The sequence below is a fragment of the Lonchura striata genome, chromosome 11 (assembly GCF_050655825.1).
Source record: "Lonchura striata isolate lonStrDom1 chromosome 11, ASM5065582v1, whole genome shotgun sequence".
Lineage (NCBI taxonomy): Eukaryota > Metazoa > Chordata > Aves > Passeriformes > Estrildidae > Lonchura > Lonchura striata.
The window spans coordinates 16,761,109-16,786,224 of record NC_140713.1 but is presented as its reverse complement, the minus strand read 5'-3'; the positions used below and the strand labels follow the sequence as shown (position 1 = coordinate 16,786,224).

Here is a 25,116-nt window from a genome sequence, read left to right as displayed (position 1 = left end):
AGTGTTATTTCTGTCAGTAAGTGACAAAATAGTGCTACATAATGCCCATTTGTAACATTGAGAGAATTTGAGACTCGTCCAACGCCATCAGAAACGGGACCCCAGAAAAAGCAAGCCGTTTGAAACGACAGCTACGAAGTTGTGCAGAAGATGGGGAGCAGCTGGTGGGGTGTCAGGGACCCATGACGGGGGTCTGTCCACAGCTGACGCCAACCTCAGCTGGCCCTCAAAGCCCCTCAAAGCAGTTATGCGGGATAAAATTTGTGTTGCCAAAACGCCTTCCGCTCGCTGGCCAAGGGGCTTTAAGGCCAACCATTGAATTTGGGTAAGGGCTGAAATGCAGCCGCTGTCCGCCGTGTCCCGCGGCCGCCGCTGCGGGCGCCATTCCCGGCGGGAAGCGGGAGCGCGCGCCGCCCCCTGAGGGCTCCCGCGCCCGCCCCGCCCGCGCCTGCGCAGCGCGGCGCTCTCGCGAGAGCGCGGCGGTAAACAGCGCTCAAGATGGCGGCGGGCCGGGCGGCGGCGGCGCGGTGAGCGCGGGGCGGGCGGGGCGGGCCGGGAGCGCCGCGGCTCCCTCGGGCTCTGGGCCGTGGGCGGGCTTTAGTGCGGCCGGGGCGGTACCGGGCCCGGGCTCGCGGGGCTCGGTTTTGGTGCTGGCAGAGCTCCCCGGACTGCGCTGCAGCCGGGGATCCTTGCGGCGTGCCCAGCCCACGGGATGGGGCCCTCGCTCCGGCAGGAGCAGGGTAGCTACTCCCAGGGTAGCTCTTCTAGGGCAGGGGCAAGTTGGCAAGTGTGAGTCCCGTCCTGCCCCTCACGGAGTGGCTGGTGAACAGAATAAACCTCTGGCCTGCTGCTCCTTTGCTCTTAGTATCCATCGTACTTTGTTATCGTGCTTGCATATAACCTTTTATTAAGCTACAAGGGTGTTTATTTTGCTCATTTGTGTGGTTGTTTTATTTTATTGCTATAGGGGTTATTAACCGATGGAGTGATAAGGCAGGCAGAGCTTAGCCGAGGCCAGAAGTCAGTGCACTGTAACTATGTTGAGTTAGGAAGGATGGAGAAACTTTATAACTGCTCACAGGCAGTTCCCAGTCTGCCATGGTGTTGTCAGTCAAATGAAAATAGAGGTAATTTCTGTCCCTATTGCAAGGAAATACTTGATAATGCTAAATAAAATTAAATGAAAATGAAGTAACGGCTGTTGCATTCAGACTCGATTAATGTGTTATGCTGTGAGGTCAGCCCATCATTCCCCTAAGTCATGTGAATCCCCTAATAAGGCCCCTCCTTTCCAGTCCTGGTCACAGCTGCAATATACACTTCTGTTCTGCTTCTCCAGGTGCTGTGACAAACCAGACATAAATGTTTCTCTTTTCTTTTCTTTTAATGGCCTTGTAGTTCTCTGTTGCTGGTTGACTGTTTGGAATTCAGGAGAATACTAGCATTGCAGTTTTTCTTGAGTGTATGATGCACTTCGGAACATAAGGGGAGGAGGCTGTCCCTCCATGTGGAAAACACTTTCAACTCCTTCTGTTAACTTCACATGCTGTTATCAGCTCTTATTTCCTCGGGTGCCTATGTTTTTATTAACACACACACCCTGGCTCAAAAAAATTTTGAAATACATTTTTCATGTGGATTTCAAACACAGTCACTGCAGCTTTGCCTCTTCTGTTATCTTTTGTCCTTACCTGGTTTTGGCATAGAGTTTGAATCTGATCCACCTTCGGTAAAATGAAGTTCTGTGCGTTGTTTCTATTTGCCATGTTTCTGAATGGGAAAAAACATGCTTTTTTAGGTGTCCATGGACACTTTTATCATGTTAATATTTTATTTTTCACTTTTTCCCTGCCATGGGACTTGCATGTAATTTTTAGCTCCTTGCTGTATTTCAGGAAGTGTGGTTGAGTTTGGTGGTCATTGTTGCCTGTTCTCTTGTCAGGGTGATGCCCGAGTGTTTCACATGTACTCTGGTCTGAAGAAGGGAAAAACTTCAGTGTTGGTGAAAAATTGTAAATGTAATATGAAGAACTTATTTCCCTGTTATTTCTAAAATGAACTTCCAGAGGTGTCTTTTTTTTTTTTGTGATTTTCAGACTATACAGTTGCACAAATTATTAATGCATCTAATTGTTTTCTGTATTGCCCTGCTTTACAGGTTGCCTTGCAATCAGCTTTGCTAATTCTTTTAGGGAGTTAACTTTGCCATCAGAAATGGAGTACAGGACTGAGCTGCCACATCCTGAGTGACTGAATCATGTAATGCAAAATGGAGAAGAAGCGGAGAAAGAAATGAGCCTGTTCACTAGGCTTGACCTGAAAAGACCATGAAATCTCTACTTATTTTGGATCCAGCTTTCAGAATATCCAGTTGATCAGCACGGTGAAAGCAACATTTACTGAAACAAAAATGAACTAGTTTATAAAGAAGAAAATTGTGATTTGAATGTATGGAATTTTTGGAATGAAACCATTTTCTTCTATGACCATGAAGTTTGCAAACATCTGGCTTGTTCTGTTTGTTATTTTACTCTGTGGCAAAAAACACTCTGGTACCAGAGTAGGGAATTCTTCTCATGAGGCTCATGTATGTCCTGGATGTTCTCGTCTTACTTTGAAAGTGGAGTTCACTTCGACGGTCGTGGAGCATGGTAATAAAGAGTTAAGCAGTAAAAAAAAAAAAATAATCCATATCATGTTCATGTGTATGTTACTGATTTTTGGTGTTTGTGCAATTGTAACACTCAGGGTTTCTGTAGAAACATGACATGACATGTGGAAACATGTTTCTTTAGAAACATTTAACATCTTCTGTCAAATTCTCTATATTTGAAAAGAGGAGCACTTTTTCAAAGGTTCTTTGTTTAGCTGGAGACAGCGTTCCAACAAGAGAAGGGAGAGGGAAATCCAGAGGATTTTAAAAGTGAAAATGGAGTGGGAAGGCTCAGGTGGGCAAGAGTGGTGTGTTTAGTAGCTTTTGTTTTTACCCGGCCAGTCAAAACAGTGGTATGCTTGAGGCTCTTTTATAAAATGTAGCCACACAGATGGGCCTTGAAAGGGAGAGAAAAGTAAGAAGTCTCTATGGATTTGTTAAAGAAAATGTGTGGAAGTGATACTTGCATGGAAAAATGGCAGATAATAATGAAGGGAGCAGGTGAAAGGCAGAGTGAGGCAGATGCTGCTGCTGGGAAGGCAGAGGACAGCAGTAGGAGACCTTGGCCCTGCATCCACGTGTTGCCTCGGCAAGCTGCAGTACTCCTGCAGTGAAGCTGTGCTGTGCCTGGCTGCAGGAGGGTGGCAGAAGTGGCATTCCTCTGCATAGCTGGCCACAGCCTTCACATACTGAGTGTGGTGGTGTGAGCTGGAGCTGAGCCTGCTGGCAAATCACTGGTGCAGATCAGGGACTGGGCTGTTGAGTCTGACTTTGTTTTCTGAGGTTGTCATAGTTGGTTTCAGTAATTTGCACTAAATCACAGTATCATGTAGAGTCTTTGAACCATTCCTGTCCAGAAACAGTGGATTGGCATATCAGTTTGTAACAATAAATCTGTTCCCTCACTCCTCTCACATTTTGCTTTTCCCTGATATTTACAATTCCACCTTCCTTTCAAAGGTTTTTGTCATATTTCTTGTTTCCAACACCCCTAACCCTTTACGTAGTGCAGAAACAAATTGCAAACCTGTAAAAGCATTAGAAAAGGGCCCCAAATTGTAATTGTTTGTTCTTAGTAAAGAAAAATTCAGACTGTAATGTGAATTCATGCATTAGCTGCTTAAACACCAGTTCTGACAAAGTTGTGCTCTTGTTCCAGAGTATATTGTGGCTTTTAATGGATACTTCACAGCTAAAGCTCGAAGTAAATTTATTTCAAGTGCATTAAAAAGTAGTGATATTGAGAACTGGAGGATTGTACCTCGCAACAACCCGGCCAGTGACTATCCGAGTGATTTTGAAGTTATTCAGATCAACGAGAAGCAGAAGGATGGAGTCCTCACTCTGGAAGATCATCCAAACATCAAGCGTGTGACACCTCAGAGAAAGGTCTTCCGGTCACTCAAGTATTCAGAGTGTAAGTTATTTTCTGTGTGGCTGCGTGGGATCTGCCTTGAAAAAGTGCTCTTAGCCTTATTTCAGACCATCAGCTTAGCATTACACAAATGAGAACTGCCCTGCAGTTTTTATTTAATTAACAGAAATCTGTTCTTCTGGTTATAGATTTACAAGGGTCTTGTCATACGTTTGCTGAAGCATGCTGTATTTCCATCTGCAATGTAGGAACATTTATTTGCAGCAGTGGCTTAGCTGAGAATAGAGACCTCTGTGTCTGTAGTAGATAAACCAGCAGCTTTTACTGATGCTGATTAGAGAAATTCGATACTCAATCTAAAACTTTTGTTGTAACACTATGATGTCTTAAGTTTCTGTAAGAATCAATTCTATTATGGTTTTTGTCGTGCTGCTTTTAATTTTCTTCATCCTAATTCTACACAGCTGATCCAGTGCTGCAGTGCAATGAAACCAGGTGGACTCAGAAGTGGCAGTCATCACGCCCCTTGAGAAGAGCAAGTCTTTCTTTGGGTTCTGGCTTCTGGCACGCCACAGGCCGGCACTCGAGCAGGCGCTTGCTGAGAGCCATCCCTCGCCAGGTTGCTCAGACCTTGCAGGCAGATGTCCTCTGGCAGATGGGTTACACAGGTATGCTTTTGCTTGTTGCCTGAGAACAATAACCTCCTTGGAAAAACAACTGAAGCGTAAGGAGAGCATAATCGACTCGTGTGTGTTAACCTCTCACTGGCTGCCAGATTGCAAAGATAGAGAAATAATTTGGTTTGGAATGCATTGTATATTTATAGAGTGCTTGTTTGTTCCACTACTTTACTTAGGGGAAGTTGGTCGTGTTTATGATCTTTGACTGAATTTTTGAGTTGGAATATAAGTTTATTTATTACCTGTAGCTGACTTGAATTGTAAATTGCTTACCAAATTAAACAAAATTCCCTTTTAACTTGATAGAATAGATTTGCTATGGAACTGAGTCAGAAAAAGCAATGTTTTCTCCTAATAGGTGCTGGTGTGAGAGTAGCAGTGTTTGACACTGGTCTGAGTGAGAAACATCCACATTTCAAAAACGTAAAGGAGAGAACAAACTGGACTAATGAGAGAACCTTGGATGATGGTGAGTTACAGTGCAGTTTTCCAGCTGTTCTTGACACTGGTGTGTTTTGTGCTTGCTGCTGTGCTGCTAACATTTGTTAAAACTGTGTATCTTGATATTTAAAGCTTTATTTTGCAGTGTCCCAGGCACTTTGTACTCATACGAAATTCAGCAGGGACTATTAAGGTTCCAAAAGGGTGGTGCATAAGTGTCCTTGGAGTCATATGTGACACTTCATTATAGCTGTTAATATGTCAGGGCAAAATGTTACTGTGCACCTGTGAATACATTGCCAGAGAAGGTGTTTTCTTTCCTATTCCTTTTCATGTTGCTGTTTCACAGTGGTACATGTTTCCATACTGTTGAGGGACAGCATTTTCCTTCCTTACTGTGTAGTTTTAAACTGATCAGATTTTGGCACCTTCCTCTAAAGTTTTTCTATTCTGTATAACTGAACCTTTTATTTTCTATATTATGTTTGTGTTCCTTTTACTGTGTTGACCCTGACTTGCCCTGACCATGTGCTTTCACAGATTATTAGCTTCATACAGTTTGGGTCAGTGAGTCAGCTGGCCATTGACTCTTCCTAGGGTTTAAGGTAGATGCTTGTATTGCTCAGTCTTGTTTGCACCTCCATAGATTGTTTTCATGGTAATTACTTTACATTGCAGCATCTACTTTTGGATAGCTCTTTCTGTAAGTTCTGTGCCCAGAGGATTGCTGGACAGGCAGATTTGGAGTAATAAAAAATGCAATGTGGGCCGTTCAATAAAGCAAAAGCTTAAATGTTTTTTGAGGAGAGGAGAAAAAAGTGTTTTCTCATTGCTCATGCTTAACAAAATCTGGTTATTGCAGACTCAGGATAAAAATCCTTTAAGAAGTCTGCATTAAAATACATTGACTTTGAAATGAGCTGCATTTTCCAAAATACTGGTTTTTGTCATGATTTCATTGGCAGCAATCAGGAGTAGATGGACTGGAGAATTAATCACCCAAGTTTCATCAGCTGGTTGTCTGGCTACAGTGTGATGCAAATTCTGTCCCCACTGAACCTAATAGCAAAATATGGTTCAAAAAGATTAGGACTGAACCCAGCACTTTTGGTTTGTTGTAAAGTCTGTTAAATGTATGTGATTTTTGCTATAGGTGATGTTCAGCGTTAGAAATTCTTGGCAATGGAATTCTTTGTGTTCTGATGTCTTATTTTGTTTCCTTCTCGTGCTGATAGGTTTAGGCCATGGGACTTTTGTAGCAGGTGTGATAGCCAGCATGAGGGAATGCCAGGGATTTGCTCCAAATGCTGAACTGCACATTTTCAGAGTGTTCACCAATAATCAGGTAGCTATTTTACATGTGTTTCAATTCCTGCTTTGTCTAATGCTGTTATAATCCTTTTCTTTGGGAATATTGCATGCACTCATAAATGTAGACATTGATAAGTGGAAAGGATACAGCTTTCTATTTATAAAAGATTTACTGTAAGATTTCTGTCAGTTTCCAAATCTGGTATGTTTTCCAGAAATAGGGTATGGAAGTGTATAATGGAGCAGTCACTCAAATGTACTGAGTACTAGAAATTTAAGACCATTGTCAGTTTTTTACTTTATTTTGGTGTTTTTCCTCTCTGTCTAAAGTCTGCATTGTCCTGAAATCACAGATTTTTTTTTTAATGGTAATTTCCCCCCCCCCCCTCTTTCTTACATAGGTCTCATATACATCTTGGTTTCTGGATGCTTTTAATTATGCAATTTTAAAGAAGATAGATGTACTGAATCTAAGTATTGGTGGGCCAGACTTCATGGATCATCCGTTCGTTGACAAAGTTAGTATGAGGAAATGAAGTGGGCATAATGCTTGTATCTCTCACACAAATGCTGGACTTGCAGAGCTACTTGTTTGTGTCTAGTCCTGCTGACAGTTTCTGTGTTTCATTTGTGTGACAGGAATGTTGTACAGTGTATGGGCTTTTAGGAATATATATAAAGAATGAGTGAAAAAAAACCCAAGCCCAACCCAGATGTACACAGAGTTATGGAAAATGCCCTTTAACAAAATGCTTGGCAATATGCTAGAAAATTGCTCCCAAGCAGACAACTGAAAGGACCTTTAATATGAGACACTTAACTGGAATCCAGTCTTGGGATTTTTAATCTCTGCATGATTAATTTATTTCATTATTAAAAAAAATCTGTATGACATGATTTTAGTGAATTTAAGAACAAGTAAGTAAAAAGTGCAGGTAGTTGATTCAGCTGTGGGCGAAGAGATTTGGTTCAGGTTAAGATGGAATTGGCTTTTTGTCTTTGTAAATGTCATAGTTCCCTGAATGTTTGGCCTGGCCTTCAAAAGCATTAAGTGAATTAGTTCACTTTTCAACTCAAGAATATAATAGTTCTTTGTAAAGGCCAGTTAAGGGGTTTGAAGCATATAAATTATGCCTTGCTTTTTCTTATTAAAACCTTCAAACCTGCATTGAAATTTAGTTTGGCAGTGACTTCATTGTACTCCCCAGAGGGAGGGGATTCATAATGACTACTTGACTTTATTAACTGCAGTGCTTTGTTACAGACAAAAGTTTTTCCTTTGGTGTAAGAAGATTCTGTCAACATTGTTGCTGTCAGAGCTGGGTTATTGCTAAAATCATCTTAGGAAAGTTCAGAGCTTAATACTGGGTGCACAGTGAGATGTATCTTGTAAGGCTCAGAAGTTATGTCTGTTAGAAAAGTCTTTTTTTTGGTGGCAGAGCCTTATTGTAAACATTGTTTTTTGTAGGTTTGGGAGCTGACTGCCAACAATGTCATCATGGTCTCTGCTATTGGCAACGATGGCCCTTTATATGGGTGAGCATCAGTGACCACTTCAAAGGGAACTGGCTGTGGTGTTCTGTGGGTTTGGAAGTCGTTGTGCTTCGTCAGGAAGTTTTCTCTCCTTTTTTTCTCTCTAATCTTAGAAAGTGATTCAAGTTAAACTCTTTCCCCTGTCCATATTACTTGCATTTTGTGAAGTATTTAACTGTTTCTCTTTGAAAGAGTGGAAAGTCAGCAAAAGAAGAAATGGTAGTGCTGCCATCTGACATTTCCCTCTTAGTGTGAGCAGACAGCTTTTGGTACTGATCTTTGACTTAAGGAATATAGAAAGGATCAACCCAGAACAATTCATGGCGTATCTCTAAAATAAATGCCTAAGAATAGATTTTGTTTTGTCTTCAAAGTACATGGTTTGATAGTTACTGAGTTAGTAACTGCCTGATAAGCTGCTGTGAAGTCACCTGTGAAGTATAAGTATGTGACAAAAATCTGATAGCAGCACTTCTGTTACCAGCCTAAACTTATGACTGTATCTGGTTTTTTGGGTATTGTTTTAATTTTTTTTTATATCCCTGTCTCCCAACTCATTCTAGAACTCTCAATAATCCTGCTGACCAGATGGATGTGATTGGAGTAGGTGGCATTGACTTTGAAGATAATATAGCTCGCTTTTCATCTAGGGGAATGACCACTTGGGTAAGATATTTGCATGGTGGCCACTCACATTTGCAGCCAAAATAAGGGCCTTGGGAGGGCAACCTTTTCTGGGTGGGCAATCTTATGTAGATGTGTGTTGGGGAAAAGATTTCATCAGAGATCAGAATAGTTAGAAATTGTAAGTCTTTAAGCAAGAAGCTTAATGTTCTTTTCAGGGTTTCTCATTATTAGTCCTGACTACTACTGACATTTTTGATGAATTTATAAAACATCCACTTCCTTTTGATTCATGTTGAAGACTTGTCTGTGTGGTTAAATCTGGAAACATGAAGGCTTGCTCTTGTCCTTTACTAGAAAAATCCTAGGATTTCCAGGTGCTACATGTGAAATTGCACTTATTTGCCTGTAGAGCTGAGGGGGTGCTTGATGCACACAAGTTGTCAGATGAGCTTGCATGGTGATCTTGATCAAGGGGACTGTCACATGATTCTGTTTGTGTGGCCAGTAATCAGTGTGGTTCTCATTTGGTCAGTGGTTTCCTGCTTAGCAGAAATGCTGATCACCCTAACCTTGAAAAGTGGGGAACTTGTCCTAAACAGCTTGAGTCTTTCTTTGGCTTAGTTGCTTTTCTGTGATGCTGAACCTCAGATAATTTGGTTGCTAATTTTACTTCTGAATATCCTGCAGGTAATTTAAGTGCCCAAATGAATCCATCAGTGCCCATTTTACATTAGGGCAATAATTCTTTTGTTTTCCTTCACAGGAGCTGCCTGGAGGTTATGGCAGAGTGAAGCCTGATATTGTTACTTACGGCTCTGGCGTGAGAGGGTCTGGTATGAAAGGTGGGTGCCGCTCCCTCTCTGGGACAAGTGTGGCATCTCCTGTGGTGGCAGGTGCTGTCACTCTCTTGGTGAGGTAAGCCTTATATAAGAATCTCTAGAAAAATATCAAACAGGAGGGTCATAAAATTCTCTATAAAGAAAACCATCAAATAAAACAAAGTTGTGTTTACATGTAGGAAAACAAACTTAAGAGAATAAAATCATTGTTGTTCTGCTTGAGATATTACCTTATCTGTCTACCTCTGTGTTTCATGAAAAAACTTCAGAACTGTTTTGAATAATATTTAGGTATTTGAGAATATAGTTATGAATAACTACTGTGAGGAAATTTTGTCATGTTTTTTAATAATTTGGAATTGCTGCACTTCTGTCAACTGTTGTAAAAGAGTAGCTGCTCAAAGTAGGTACCTGTAGTAGATAATGATCTATGTACTTGTAAATTTTATAGGATGCAGGGGTTTATGGCCACTATCCTGTTGCATAAGTCAGCTGTTGCACACTGAAGAATTTGAAAATGGGAACTGCAAGTCCATACCCTGTGTTTGTCATAGCTACTCCATATGGATGAGACAAATCTTTATTTGCGAAACATGCAAAAAAATCAAAGTCATCATCATATTTCCTCAAAAAAATTGTGTATTTTTGTTTGAACAACAGAGGTATTTTTCCCCCTTGGAAGACAGTTATTTTATTTAGCATATAAAGATACTGCCGTGGTTGTAATGACTGTTGGTCCTGGAGCACATTGTAAGGAGAAAAATTCATGTGTTATTAGTTTTAAAGAGAAATATATCAGAAACTTTTCTGCATTTGTATCATGAGAAATCAAGCAATAATAGACAAATATGAACAGAGAATGTTACAGCAAACTGATTTTGTGGTCTATTTTTTTCTCCTTCAGCACAGTTCAGAAGCGTGAAATAGTGAATCCAGCAAGTATGAAACAGGCCCTCATTGCATCAGCACGGAGACTTCCTGGAGTCAACATGTTTGAGCAAGGACATGGCAAATTGGATCTTCTAAGGGCTTATCAGATCCTCAACAGCTATAAACCACAGGCCAGGTTAATTTTAATCCTTAATTAATCAGTGGTACAGTAGAATTTGCTCTTTTGTTTAGGAGAGCAGGTGGTGCATGTGTAGGTCAGTTGAGCAATCTGTGCTTGTGCAACAGTGAGGACTTGCACAGATCTTGCATAATCTCAAGTATGAATTTTGACCAGACAATGGATGAAAAGTCACACAGCAGTGTAGGGGGTGATCCTTTTCTCTTATAGACTTAGATGTTATAAATAATGTAAGAACACAGTAGAAAACTACTTACATTTGAACTTTTGAGAATAAGGACCTTCTCCCTGTGCTGCGATGTTTCCTTTTTTGTGTGTGAAAATCTTTCCACAAAACTTAAAATAAAAAATAGGAATGGAAGATGATTTTGGGACATATTTGGGAAGTGAGATGAGGGCTTGGTAAACTATGACTGGCATGGTTTATCTGAAACCTTTTCATAATTATGTGTAGTGGCATATTGTTCTGTTCATTGTTAATTTTTTTCCTCTTTAAATTTTCTCTTCTCTGTCCTGCTGTAGTTTGAGTCCAAGCTATATTGACTTGACTGAATGTCCCTACATGTGGCCCTATTGTTCTCAGCCCATATATTATGGAGGGATGCCAACTATTGTCAATGTTACTATCCTTAATGGCATGGGAGTCACTGGGAGAATTGTAGACAAGGTAAGTATTAACATTGTTCCTAATTCTGACTGGTAATGTTGCTAAAGCCTTCCCAGAAAATACTACTTTAGTTACGAATTTCATAGAACAAACCTCACTGCTTGGAGCAAGAGATGCAAACTGTTTGATTAAAGGGTGCACCCAGACTGGAGGATTTTGAGCTGTCTACAAATATTCAAGCAATGCAGTGGTTTCAGGGCGTGTAACATTTTATCTTTGCAAAACCATTTTGAATTAAGATGTACTTAGAGATTTCTTTGTATTCTCTAGTGGCATTGAAAATCTTCTGGACAGACCTTCTTAATTTATTTTTTTTTCATCCTGAAACATAAATGATCTCAGTAAAGTATGCTGACACTAAATTAAGCCTTTTCCATGGGTCAGGGCAACCTGAATGTATCAGCTTAACCAGGCTCTGCTGCCAAACCTGTTCTTTCACATCCGTGATGTTGAGCGTGTTGGTTGGCTAGGGAGGCTTTTAGTTAAGTTGAAATGTAGAATAGATTTGAGAATTGATGCAAGTTAAAGACACGTCCTGTAACTCCAGCCAATGTAAATGAGCCTAATTTTAACATTTTAGTGTGTCTCCTGAGGTTTGTTTTAAATTCAAGCTTACATTAAAGGGCACTGAAGTTCTTATCAAAGATCATTAGCTTGTGGTAATACACACAGCTGATATAATTGCCCTGTGTCTGTTCCACTGTTAGCTCACCTTGTTATTGAAGGGAAATCTTGTGCTCTCACCAGTAAAAGTTTGCACATGATGTCAGAATGTTGAAGCAGGTTCACTAAGGCAGCTTCTCACAGTCCTGCCTCTGAAAAGCCTCTGGTCTGGGTCATTGATGCTGTCAGAGCTGGGCTGATTCACTGACATAACACCAAATTTTTAGGCTTGGAGGGCATTTTAAAATTTGATGTAATCTTCAGAAGACCTAATATTTGTTACTTCATGCACAGTAAAAGGGCTATGTGCACAAAAAATACTGATTGCAACTACTATGTTACCAGTGTTCTGTATTCTTGATTTCACAGCCAGACTGGCAGCCCTATCTCCCCCAAAATGGGGATAACATTGAAGTGGCTTTCTCCTATTCCCCAGTCTTGTGGCCTTGGTCTGGATACTTGGCAATTTCCATCTCTGTAGCAAAGAAAGCAGCGTCTTGGGAAGGCATTGCTCAGGGTCATGTTATGATCACAGTATCATCCCCTGCAGAAAATGAAGTAAGTTCTGTGCATTTTGAGGTTTCTGGGTGAAGAGTTATCCAAACTGCTTTCTGATACACGAATACCTTGGTTTTAAGGGTTTGCTCTAGCCCTGTCATTTGAAGCATAAATTAAATTTGAGTCAGGAAATTAAAGAGTACAAATAATGTTCTTTATAATTGAGAGCAAATTGCATATAATTTAGAATCAGGAAACTTCTTTTTGGGACCAACATCATAATTTCATTTGTTTATTGTGGATTTTAAGTAATGTATTTCGAAAAAGATTGCCTGAATATGTTTTCCTCTAGAACCATGCTTAATTGTTCCTGAAAAACTTTTAAGATTTTGAACAACTGAACCAGATCACAGTTGTAACAGATGTTAAGTATTTTGCATTCTGAGCATAATTATAGACTGCTGAGTGCAGAAAAAAAATACTGCAGCAGTTTAGGGCAAAAGTAATCTCTTTGTCTCTGGAGCTGTTACTGGTGACAAAAAGTAGATTTGGTATCTCCAGTTTTTTGGTCTTTTACAATCCATGGTGAACTGATTGCTGTGGGGAGAAAGGATTTCACTGCAGTTTGTTCTGTCCTTCAGTCTAAGAATGGTGCAGAGCAGACTTCCACGGTGAAGCTTCCAATAAAAGTGAAGATTATTCCTACTCCACCTCGTAGTAAACGAGTCCTCTGGGATCAATATCATAACCTCCGTTATCCACCAGGATACTTCCCCAGGGATAATTTGAGGATGAAGAATGATCCATTAGATTGGTATTTATCTCAGGTTCTATTGAATCAGTATTTCTTGATTCTGTGTTAATGATATGGGATAATTCTACTGAATGCTGTAGTTCTGGCCTTTTTCAGAGGGGCATGGGATTATCTTTTGTAAGAAATCCATGAAAAATACTTGGACTCTACACTTTTTGTGCAGGATTGTTTTTTGAGCTCTGTTGTTTTATTCACATGAAATGAAAAGCTTTTAAAATGCTGATTTAAGATACTGAGATTTTTGTTTGGCTTTTCTGTTCTGACCTAATTTCTCACAGGAAATTAAAGGGGACACTTTATTAACTGCTTTGACATTCACTTACCAAACAAACTTGACAATTTAAAAGACAAGAAAAGACTTTGTCTCTTAAGGGAGACTGTCTTCAAAGCAGGGAAAGACTTCGCTGACCTTTCATAGATAGAGCAGGGAAGCTCCATCATTCCATAGGAAAAATCATGCAACAGTATCTCAGTGAGGATTAACTGGGTCAGTGACCATGACACAAGCTTTTTTGGAAAGCTTCTCAGAGTATGCAGAGGTGGCAGGTGGACAGGATTTCAGAAAATCAAAAAGGTGAAAATTGGATTTCTACTTGCCAGATCTAAATGTCTTCAAAACTTTTCTTTTTCTAAGGAATGGTGATCACATCCACACAAACTTCAGGGACATGTACCAGCACCTCAGGAGCATGGGGTACTTTGTTGAAGTTCTTGGTTCCCCATTTACATGTTTTGATGCAAGTCAGTATGGTAAGCATGAGTTAATTGCCTTGTTCTCTATACTGTTAACTTTTTCTGAAATGACCTTTTGTTGGAAGACCAAAAATGTGTTGAGGGTACAAATAAGAATTCTAGTGGTAGTAGAAAAAATATTTTGGCATTGGAAGTATTTATTATTTATGTGCTGATATTTAGTTGTGTGGAGTATTGCTGGGGAAGCTTGCTTGTGAGTTTAGTAGAATTAGTGCAGTTCTCTGTCCTTAACATGAAAAAAAGAGAGGGAAAGCCAGCCTCTGAGTGGGTTAAAAGCTCCTCAGTGTTCAGTCCCACAAAGGCAGAACTGTATTTGCCAAAAGATTTTGGCACAGTCGTAATGAAGCATGACCTGTTTAACAGGCTAAAATCAAAGGTGTTCATCCTGGTTCTTTTTTTATGTTTAGTGATCTTTGATTGGATAAAAGAGTGGGTAAAATGTTCATCCAACCATATGTGATAGCAGAGCAGTATCTGGTTTGTTTCTGTGTTCATGAGGAAGGAAACTGGATAGGTTGGCCAGGCAGGGGACAGAGCAAGCTGTCTGTGCTCTTTTCTGCTTCCCTATGCCCCTTGTTTAACCATGGCATGCTCCAAAACCCCTCTTCTGTTTTGGGCTGGACTGTTTTTCAGTGCACTGTGAGGGTGCATTCTCCTGAGTTTGCCAGTAATCCTTTGTTTATCTTGATTCTTCAGTGAATATCTCACCACTGCTTTTACAGTTCAGTGGATGTACACATGGATATGTAAATGTTAGCCCTTTAAAAAGTAGTAAAATAGTGTTTCTTCTGAGAGCACTAGTTTTATAATTGATAGAGAGCAGCATTAGGGGATTTCTCTCCCCTCTGATTCACCATTGTAGTTTGTAGTTTGTTGGGCTTTTGGAATTTCCTGAAGAAGTGAGGGGAATAAAACTCAATGATCTGTGGTCCATCTGCCAGTTGTCCCTAGCTTGTATTGTTTTCCCACTTTGTGAGGGTGCACTCTGTCCCATTTCTACTGGATCTTTGTCAGAAGAGTTTCCAAATGCTGACTGCCTGGTCTTGTGGAATTGTCTTGGTTGCAAGGAACTGTGAGGCACGGGGCTCACAGTGGTTTATCAGGTTGCTTAGGGTATCATCCTGTCAAGAATTGCGTTGTCTCTGAGGATGGAAATTTCATCACCTCTCTGGGCAATCAGAAAGTGAAGAAGCAAAAGGGCTGGTATTTAGAAGCAGTCTAAAAGCATAAGCATGTTTTCAGGGAATAAAAGTATATTTTTCTGGTTGTGTTGTTTTCAGTGATACAGAGAAGGTTGTGCTTACTTGTTAACAGGAGTGAGAGAGGGCTTTGTGAAATTGCAGTGGCACTTTAGTCAAGGCTACCAGAATGCAGCTGTAGTTTTCAAGGGATGAATCAAACCACATTTCAGAGTAATTGCTGCCTACCTGGCTGCCAGTTTGCAGTAGTGAGGAGAGTACTGTTAGAGCTGGAGCAGTGAAAAACCTCCTGACCAGGCTGCATCTGCATTAGCACTCCAGTTTGGATCAGTGGTGAATCCCCTCATTTGGCTGTGCCACAGTTTGGCTCAGTTTTCGGAGCATTTGTGTGACACCAAACTGCAAAACACACACGTGACACATGTGGGCATTCAGTTCTTGAGATCACACAAGCAGGAGTTGTAAGTAACACCCTAACAACTTCCTGTGCTGCCAAACTAATTTTGGGATACAATTGTCTTATATTTACCATCCTTAAATATGACTTCATTAGATGAGCTGCCAGAGCAGGGCACATGGACCAGATAACGTGAAAATGTGCACTTGTGTGGGCTTCTGTGTGGGTTGTGTGGTAACATCACAGTGACCAGCCTGGAGAACTGTTTCTGCTTTTCCATACAGGGACTTTACTGATGGTGGACAGTGAGGAAGAATATTTCCCTGAAGAGATCACCAAGCTGAGGAGGGATGTTGATAATGGACTTTCACTGATAGTCTTTAGTGACTGGTACAACACATCTGTGATGAGAAAAGTCAAGTTTTATGATGAAAACACAAGGTACTGACTATTTCCAAGTGCTTTGGGAAAGAAAATGCCATAGAATTCTGCCTGTTACCCTAAAAATCCCAAATATGATGCACTGTACTTCAGCACTTGGATGTTACCTGTAAGAAGGTGCTACCTTAAGTAGCAGAACTGACCTTGGGCTACAGCTTAAGGAGCATATGTACCCATTTTATAAAGATTTTGAAGGCCTCTTTGGTACTGTATTCTGTTTTTAATGCCAAGAAAAACATATACAATGAAGAGAAATAAGAAATTGGAGACAAGACCAACAAATAAAAATGGACATGTTTTTACTTTGGGGGAGCAGAATAGAAAGAAAATGTGCTTTGCAACAGTATCACCAGGTCATGTACCTGTTACTGAAATTACTGCATGTTTATATTGCATATAAAGAAAAAACATGTGACATTTTGCATCTTTATAAATATGAGAAGCAAGGTACATGACTGTCATTTTTACCTCAGCCAAACAAACAGCATAAGACTGAATTTCTTTCTAGCAAATTGAAGTTTTTCATGCAGCTGAAATGCACTGAGAACTTTTACATGAGTATTATTTAACTTTACCTCAAAAGCAGTGTTGTCAGAGACAGCTGCTCAGATGCCCATGGAGTTAAAGAAGGCTTTAAGATATAGTTCATTATTTAAATGGCTTTGGAGAAGTCTGTATGCAGGAGGACATGTGACTTTCTGTTATCCAAACTCTAGGGTTATATTCTGTGTACTAATAAACAGTGTTACACTGTAATTTTTACAGGCAGTGGTGGATGCCTGATACTGGAGGTGCTAATATACCAGCTCTCAATGATCTGCTTTCTGTCTGGAATATGGCCTTTAGTGATGGGCTGTATGAAGGAGATTTTACCATGGCAAGTCATGAAAGTGAGTACTGGAGTCCATTGCCTGCACAGGCTGCAGTGGGGTGTTTGGAAAATCAATTTTCTGCAAGTTTGAGGTTGAGCAAGAGTCAAGGGAACTGCTCAGATTCAGTGAAAAGAGTCTCGTAAATGATTTCTTAAATTATTTCTTATTTTGTAGACTTTTTCATTGTAATTGATTTAGGTTTTCAGTTTAAAAAAACTCCTTAATTGAAAGATTTGGAAAGTGTGTAAAGGTGAGCCTGTAAAAGCTGTGCTTAGCAAAGCTTTCTCTGCAAATACACACATTGGTCAAAATGTGCAAATTCAGTGCAGTGTTTCTGGGAATGTTTTTTTCCTGGGCTTGTTGGGTAGGGAAGGGAGGGAGTGTCATTTGTGGTCTACACAACAGTTCGTGGTGTTTTCCAGTGAATTACGCGTCAGGGTGCAGTATTGCAAAGTTCCCAGAAGATGGCATCGTCATTGCACAGACTTTCAAGGATCAAGGTGAGAGCTTCCTGGTCCTTTTTTCTGTGGTTTGAGTAGAACTTTGGGGCCACTGCACAAGCAAAGTTGCAAAGTCTAAAGGTCTAAAAACAATAAATGCAAAACCACATTGACAGGGTAGGTATTTCTACATTTCCTCATGTTGCCTAGAACATGTAGCTGGTGCTGAACAGGCAGCTGCAGTGTGACTCTGCATACAATTATTAAATATACAATATCCAAGTGTTATATGCAGCCCTGTGTTGTGTTTGCTGTATGGAAACATGATCACACATGTACATGTATCTCTGGAAGGGGAGGAGTTGTGTTGTAATTGTTACTTGTTCATATTTCTCATAAATTTCAAATGCTAGTGAAATATATCCCCTTGCCATATTTCATTGCCATATTTAGCATGAGTGTTGTGGTAGCTGTGGTGATCTAAGGATATAAATAAGGAAAATTTTAGTAGACAAAATGTCACCAGTGAAACTCTCATAAGGGAAAATTTTATGCATACAGGATGCCTGTGGTCTCAGACTTGAGTGCTCTGTTCTCTATGCATTTCCATCCTCTTTTATCATAATATCTTTTCATTTGGGAGAGGGTAATTCAGAACTGTAATGGCAGCAGGCAGTTTAAAAAATAAATCTTGTGTTTGATGAGCTTTTAAGAAGTGCTGTGCAGGAGCTCTCTGAGCAGAGCTCTTAGGGTGTTGCAGGTCAGGTTTGTGCAGATGGGTGAAGAGTGTTTGAGTAAGAGAGCACAAGCACATGCAGTGCTTCTGATACAAGTCAGCAGCTGCCAGAGAAGATCAGTAAGTTCATTGTATTTTTGACTTAGCAGAGGTAATTACCTCATGGAGAAATTTTCTGGAACAGTAGAGCTCATCTGTGTGAGCCTTTTGGAGAAAACACAATATCCCTGTATGCCAATGACTTATGTATTTCCTTTTATGAGAGAGAGGAAGACAGAGTGTCAATTTGACAAGTAGCCTGCTAGACCTGCTTTTTCTGTTGACTCCTTTTCATTGCAGTTCCTGAGGCAGAAGAGCTCTGATTTGTTTCTGCTGTCTAAACAATGTCTCAAGTAAAGGGGATAAATTTCAAATGCAAAAATGAAATTTGTCTTTATTTTTTCTAATGGATATAATATTAGGAAGGAAAGGTAGGAATAATCCAGGTTGTGAAGTCTTTTTTTCTTTCTTTGGTGGAGAAGAAAAGAATTTATTATCAGTAGGGAGGCTTTACAATCAGGGTCTTGCAGCAGTTTCATTTTTGTCATAACATCATGCTGGTTTTGAAAACTTCTTGCAAAAACGTGTGATGTGGTGTGGGGCATTGTAGACTTTGTCAGCTGGAAATGTGGGCTGTGTTGTTTCATGGGTAGATTGATATTGACGCTCTGCTGGCTATGAAATTTATTTGTGCTTTGCTTTAGGTCTCGAAGTTTTAAAACAGGAGACAGCTGTAATTGAAAACGTCCCCATTTTGGGGCTTTACCAAGTTCCTTCGGAAGGCGGTGGCAGAATCGTTCTGTACGGGGACTCCAACTGCCTGGATGACAGCCACCGGCAGAAAGGTGTGTGCACCCGGGGACAGGCACTGGCCTGCTCACAGCTCTCCTCTGGGGCTTTCACAGCCCCCACCAGAAGCAGATGGGTTTTAGGGACTCTAAATATTCCTTACTGGGGATTAATCTCAGTTCTGCAGAGCTCTGCTGAAATGCTATGAGGTGCATTGACAGCAAAGGAGCACCCCACATTAAATAGCCCTCTGATAAATGGAGCTGTTTACCACACACAGTTGTTTCCTGTTCCATAAGCTTTGGGGGCTGATGTTTGGGGTGAGCTGTTTTGCAAGAGGGGTTTGGCTTGTGGGGTTTTTTGTTGTTGTTATTTTTAAATTATTATTATTATTATTATTATTATTTGGGGTGTTTTTGTTTGGAGAAGGCAAACAAAACACATTCTTGAATGGTTACACGTTCTTGATCTGAAGTTGTGAAGAGGCCATTAGGAGATCCTTCCACTTTTTCCCTAGTTATATCTTCAGAATGTTTGTATAGAACAGTGGATTTTATCTTTTGAGTTTGCACCTTAGCCTGTCTTGTTCCCTTTGCAATGTTTCCTGTGATGATTTATGGTAATGCTCAGTTGTGCATTACTACTTTAAGGTTATCCTACTTTGACACCAACTGGTGTAAACGTGTCAGAAAGTAGGAACTTCCATTTGTTGTCAGGGCGTTTGTTTGCAGTTGTGTGAGTTGTGTGTGTGTTTTCTGTGGCTCCCAGAGATGCCATGCTCTCTGCCTACACACTAGGGCTGATTCTTATAAAATCTTTTTTTCTAGCAGTTTGTCTGATCTGACTTTGCAATTTTTTAAGAAGTTGCTTAGGTTTCTCATGACATGTAAAGCACAAGCTGGCAGATCTGTGGCTTGAGGGGAGGAAGATAATCCAATATGTGAAGTGTTTTTCTGCATTTCCACGGAACAGAACTAAATTTTCCTTTTCTGATGAAAAGTACATGTATATATTTTTAAGCTTTTGTCACTGACATTGTAAAATACTATATTGTGCAATCCATCCCTTTCCTAATTTATATAAGTTTAAAGGAGCTTACTGCCTAAGGGAGCTCTCCATCTGTAGCTCATTTCTTTCTCTACCATACATTTTGGGGTTTTTTAAGAGCTCTGTGATTTTTCCTTATCTGCCTTAGGGCAACTCACAGGAAGCAACCCAAACACCTGCACATTGGTGCCTCAGTGCTTGCTGCAGGTTATTGAAAGCACATAACAAAAGAGAAGATACATAGCTTAAATTCCGTAATAGAAAATAATGTTCTGCGACCTCCCTCATACTGTTAAATTCAGTGTGACATCTGAAGCAAGAAAGAGTGGAATGCTCTAAAGAAATCCTTTAAAATTGGCTTTTAAATTGTGAACCAGGAGCTGTGTCTCCTGCAGAGACATCAGTGGCTTTAACTGAGCAAAAATTCCTAACATTTGTGAATATAAATCCTTAAAATCTGTTTGACCTCTTTGAAAAATCAAAGGTGAGGGTTTAAGGGACACTGGGATTATGAAGATTAACTCCCATTCCCAGCCAACTGTTCCTAGTGGCAGCAATTCTGAGAAAAATACTTTGCTGTGTGGTGGAAATAGCTGATAAGGCATTGTCCTACTCCTGCAAAGGGAAGCTTTAGAGTTGTGATGTGAACTAGCTGGAGTGCTTGTTCCTTAGGGGTAGCTCTGGATTAAGGTAGTAATAATTCAGGAGAGAATCAAAGTGAGGGATCATGAGCTTTTGAAGTGCAAGGGAAAACCATGATCATGTGTATTGTGTTGATTGCCAGCTTGGTCTGTACCTCAGCTGCTGTAGGTTATGTTTGTACCTTTAGCTGGGATGCAGCCAGAATGTTTCTCCTTAGTTTGTTTTTTTAAGCTTGAGAAAACAAATGAGTCATATCCTTGCACTGTAAACACTACCTTGTTCTTACTTTTCTTTGCAAGGTATTTATTTTGTCCTTTCAGAAGAACAGTTGATTCTCCATTACCCTGTTAAAAATTATACCAGAAACTTGGAGCTTTCTTTGCTTCCACTGAAGAACCTCATGATTTTTATCAAAACTTAGATATCGTGTGCAACCTGGAATTCCTGTATTCAAAACCTATTTTTTTGTGTTCTGCTCCCCAGAAGAGCCTGGTTTGGTACACAGGGGACAATATTTTAAGACTGAACAGTTTAAGGTTGTGTTTGTGTGTTGCAGGGGAATGTGGGGTGTGCGTTGAAAATTGCATCTTTCTGAAAGTGAGAGCCAGCAAAATGGATTGTAATTCTAAATGTCATTAAAGCCTTCTTAGCAGAAAGATAAGCCATTTAAAATGTGGCATAATGCATATCTTGTTTTGGGGCTTGGGGCTGTAAAATGCAGATTGCTTCTGGCTGCTGGACTCCCTGCTGCAGTACACGTCCTACGGGGTGATGCCGCCGAGCCTCAGCCACTCCGAGCACAGGCAGCGGCCGCCGTCGGGAGCCGGCTTCTCCCTCCCCGAGCGCATGGAAGGTGAGACACAGCCTCAGTGGCCAAGCACAGCCCGAAGCTGAGGGACTCACGGGCCAGGAAGGCTGGGGCAGATCCCTTGAGTTATGTGCCAGCAAGGTTGGTTTGCTGTGAGCTCTGCAGTGTTGTGCTGTTTTACTGGAAGAGAGCACATATTCCAGGGTTTTGCTGTGATAATATAGTTGGGATTCGACTGAAGAAAATGTTTTTTTCATAGAGTAGGAATGTTCAGATGTTTGGTTCTGTAGGGGGGCATTCTAGTTGCTAGTAACAGAGCATTATAAAGCATTCAGTCTTATCTCACATACTGCCAGAAAAACTTGGATTAACTGCTGTGGTAGGTGCAGGTTCCTACTGTTTTGTATGGTACCCTTAGGTTAATTCTGATATTTAGCTGTGAGTCCTCGTTACTGTAAACAGCTCCTGGCTTTACAGCAGCACTGTTTAGCCCAGGGTCAGTGTTGGTAATTTTTATCTTGCCTGTCTTTGGGTAAAAAAGCCAAAGCCTTTCTCTGCTGTGAGTTGCAGGTAACCATTTACATCGATACTCAAAGGTGCTCGAGGCTCATTTGGGAGACCCTAAACCCCGGTCCCTTCCTGCTTGTCCTCACCTGTCCTGGGCCAAACCGCAGCCTTTGAATGAAACTGCCCCCAGGTTAGTATATGTCTTTCTTGTACAAGAAGTCTCACTTTTGAGTTCAGCTGAAAAATAATTTGTTCTAGCTGCTTTTGAAAGGGACAGCTGTAATGCCTTTTCCTAGAAAAATACCAGATTGCAAAGAGGAAATAAGGATTAATGCCTCTTCAGTGAATAACTTTGACTCACCTAATAGCTACACTATGAAACTTGGGGATTTTAAAAATAACTTCACAAGTCACTGTTGTGATTGAGTGATTCCAACTTTGAGTGAACAGTCTTGATGAAACCCACTGTCATCATGTGCCTTGGAAAGAGTTTTCTGAAGCATTTTCTTGGACAACTCTCCTAGTGCTGCCTTCTCTCCTGCCATTTGTTAGTCCCTTGAAGGAGAGTGCTCAGCACACAGCCCTTGCTTGTCTGCTGGTTACTTTTGGAAGTCTGTGTGCGAGAAAGAGTTGTTGGTACATAGTTGCTAATCTAGGTTGTGTCCCTGTGGTGTCTGAATTTAAATTTGTAGGCCTGCAACCTGCAAAACCTAAAGAATGGATTGGATCATCATTTGGGTCTAGACTAGTGAGTTATACATAGGTTGTATATGTATTGCCACTTTCTCTGTGTGTTCCTACAAGATTCCTTGCATTAATGAAGTAAATGGGCAGACACTTCTGTCTTTCCATTTCTTTTAGCAACCTTTGGAAACATCAAAAATTACTGTCAATCGACCTTGATAAAGTGGCACTGCCCAGTTTTCGACAGAACCGACCCCAAGTGAGACCACTGTCCCCTGGAGAAAGTGGAGCATGGGACATTCCTGGAGGTAAATATTGAAAAGTTTGAAAGTTGCTGTTTTGGCTATGCTTTTTGCATAAGCTTTGAAAAAACCCCAAAACACAGCACAGTAGAGGCTACTGTTTATTTTCAGTTGTAAAAAACATGCATATAATAGTATGGCAGTGTTATTAAAGGCTGTCTGATGAAGTTTTTTTTAATATATGAAAGTTTGTTCAGTAGAAAGTGTGCATGATATACTGGGAGGAAGATCTTGGTGGGTGCATTTTGATAGTTGAGGTTTGTTTGGATGCTGTTCAGTCTGATGGGTCAGCAGCAGCTCCTGTCCTTGGGAGCTGTGACCACATTCCCACTTCTAATTAAAATTTCCTTCTATGTGTGCACAAAAGCAGAGTCCAGAAGAGTTTGTCAGAGGTGCCTTGGACAAGCTGTTACACTAACAAATGATGTCTAGCACTCAGAACAGCTTTCAGGTGGGCAGCTCTCCTTCACAAGACTGGCATTGCAGGCTGAGCTGAAGCAGTTGGAAAGCCTCGTATGTGCTCTTTCCCAGACTGAGCTGCTAGACCAGAGACACCTGTCAAAATGAAGGGCTTGTTTCTCTAGCTCATCCTCACTGTATGCACAGTCTCTGGAGCAAGCAAGCATGAAATCACTTTCCTCGTTCCATCAGGATTTGAATTACAGCAATTACTTAGTAGTAAGATTATGGTCAAGTGTTTGCATCTCTCTTCTAATGCAAAACAGAAGACTGTTGTTACAGGGGAAATCTGGGCTATGCTTTCATGTGCCCAAATAGGTCAAGGTGGAAATGTTGGTGCTTTTCTGTAATGTTAGCATCCCATCTGATTTTCACTAATCGGTCTGCAGCTGTTAATCTTCCTGTCTGAAATGTAATCTGATTAATGGCTGCCTGGGCTTTGAACAAGAGTTAGCTGCAGATCCTTTTGGTAGATGGCATTAGCACCACAAAGCCATTGTGGCTCACGTGGTAACTGTGCCTTCCAAACCTCTTTGCCTTTCTAGGTATAATGCCAGGCCGGTACAACCAGGATGTGGGACAGACCATTCCTGTCTTTGCCTTTCTCGGTGCCATGGTGGTCCTGGCGTTCTTTGTGGTGCAGATCAACAAAGCAAAGAGCAGGCCAAAGAGACGGAAACCGCGCGTGAAACGGCCGCAGCTGATGCAGCAGGTTCATCCACCAAAGACACCCTCTGTGTGAAAGCTCTGCCTTGCCAAAGATGACCTCCTGTGACTGCTTGCTTTCCAGGGTGATGGATCGCTCCCCATGGAGGTGCAGTGAATGTGCACCTGACATCATCTCATAGTCTTTGGTTTGTGGAGAGAAAAAAAGAACCTCAGCTGATCATCTGTACATAAAACTGCAGCTTTAAGCAGCTGAAGCCACCAAAGACTTGAATACTGTTTAAATGGCTGCTTAGTCACTACATATCCCAACAGGGGGAAAATGGACCTTTTTTTTAAGCTGACCAAACTAAAATTTATTTCTTTAGAGGCTATTTTCTATATTTATTGTTGGGGAGGGCGGGGGAAAAGTCACTTTAAGGACCTCTGCTAAGGAAAATCAAGTGCATTTTTTTGGATGGAATGCAATTTTCTAGAATGGTTCTATGCTGAAGAGTATAATATGCACCATTAAAGGAGGAAGGGACTGAGAGAGACCAGTACAAATCAGTGAGGCATACTCCTGCAGTTTATTTTTATAAAGCCAACTACCATGATGTTTTGTAATTTTTGGTCACGATTTCACCGTTGTTGGTGAAGCAGATTTTTCAATAAATATGTTATCTATATGAAGCAAAGACAGTGTGCTAAGTGGCTCTTCTTTCCACTTGCAGTCAAAGAGAGCAAATTGCTGGGTAGAGAAGATTTTCATGTCACCTGTCTTCCCACCGTATCTTTGTCCTTACCGGTGGTATCCCAAGTTGCAGACTTCTTTGGAGCACTAACTGGGCAGTCATGCAAACAGTGCTTGCTCTGAGTGAGAACAGAGTTCTGGAAACCTTCAAAACTCAGCAACACATAAGGAGAGAGCTCTCAAAGAGCTGTACAGGAAACTGTCATGGGAATGGCACCTAAAAGCACTATGTGGTATCACAGAGATGAAAACCCAGTCTCCTTTAGTTTCTCCTGCTTGAAAGCCTGTGAATTGTCACTGGCTTAAATTAGGATGCAGGCACAAGTTTCCCCTGTCCGTGCGGTGCCAGTTAATGTTGCCATAATTGAAATAGCTTCTCTCTTTTCTAGTGAAACTGAGCTTTTCCCTGCCAACTGCTTTCATCATTGCTCC

General features: G+C 40.9%; 1 protein-coding gene across 5 annotated transcripts; it reads left to right on the top strand.

The window, feature by feature from the left end:
- Positions 1-69: 69 nt before the first annotated feature.
- Positions 70-24,628, top strand: MBTPS1 (membrane bound transcription factor peptidase, site 1). 5 transcript variants are annotated; one of them, XM_085589634.1, is made up of 23 exons: positions 70-325; positions 2,159-2,651; positions 3,813-4,070; positions 4,493-4,696; positions 5,067-5,177; positions 6,385-6,494; positions 6,862-6,978; positions 7,929-7,996; positions 8,557-8,659; positions 9,384-9,535; positions 10,364-10,525; positions 11,051-11,195; positions 12,228-12,416; positions 12,998-13,170; positions 13,805-13,920; positions 15,804-15,960; positions 16,726-16,850; positions 17,255-17,332; positions 18,752-18,892; positions 21,247-21,378; positions 21,898-22,030; positions 22,702-22,832; positions 23,831-24,628. In XM_085589634.1, exons 2-23 carry the CDS (start codon positions 2,447-2,449, stop codon positions 24,025-24,027), a joined length of 3,207 nt encoding a protein of 1,068 aa, XP_085445760.1. In that variant the 5' UTR covers positions 70-325; positions 2,159-2,446; the 3' UTR covers positions 24,028-24,628. The 5 variants fall into 5 exon arrangements, with proteins under 5 accessions (XP_085445760.1, XP_021390906.3, XP_085445759.1 ...); XM_021535231.3 differs by lacking the exon at positions 70-325 and adding an exon at positions 492-527 and having other exon boundaries at positions 21,904-22,030; XM_085589633.1 differs by lacking the exon at positions 70-325 and adding an exon at positions 492-527.
- Positions 24,629-25,116: the final 488 nt, after the last annotated feature.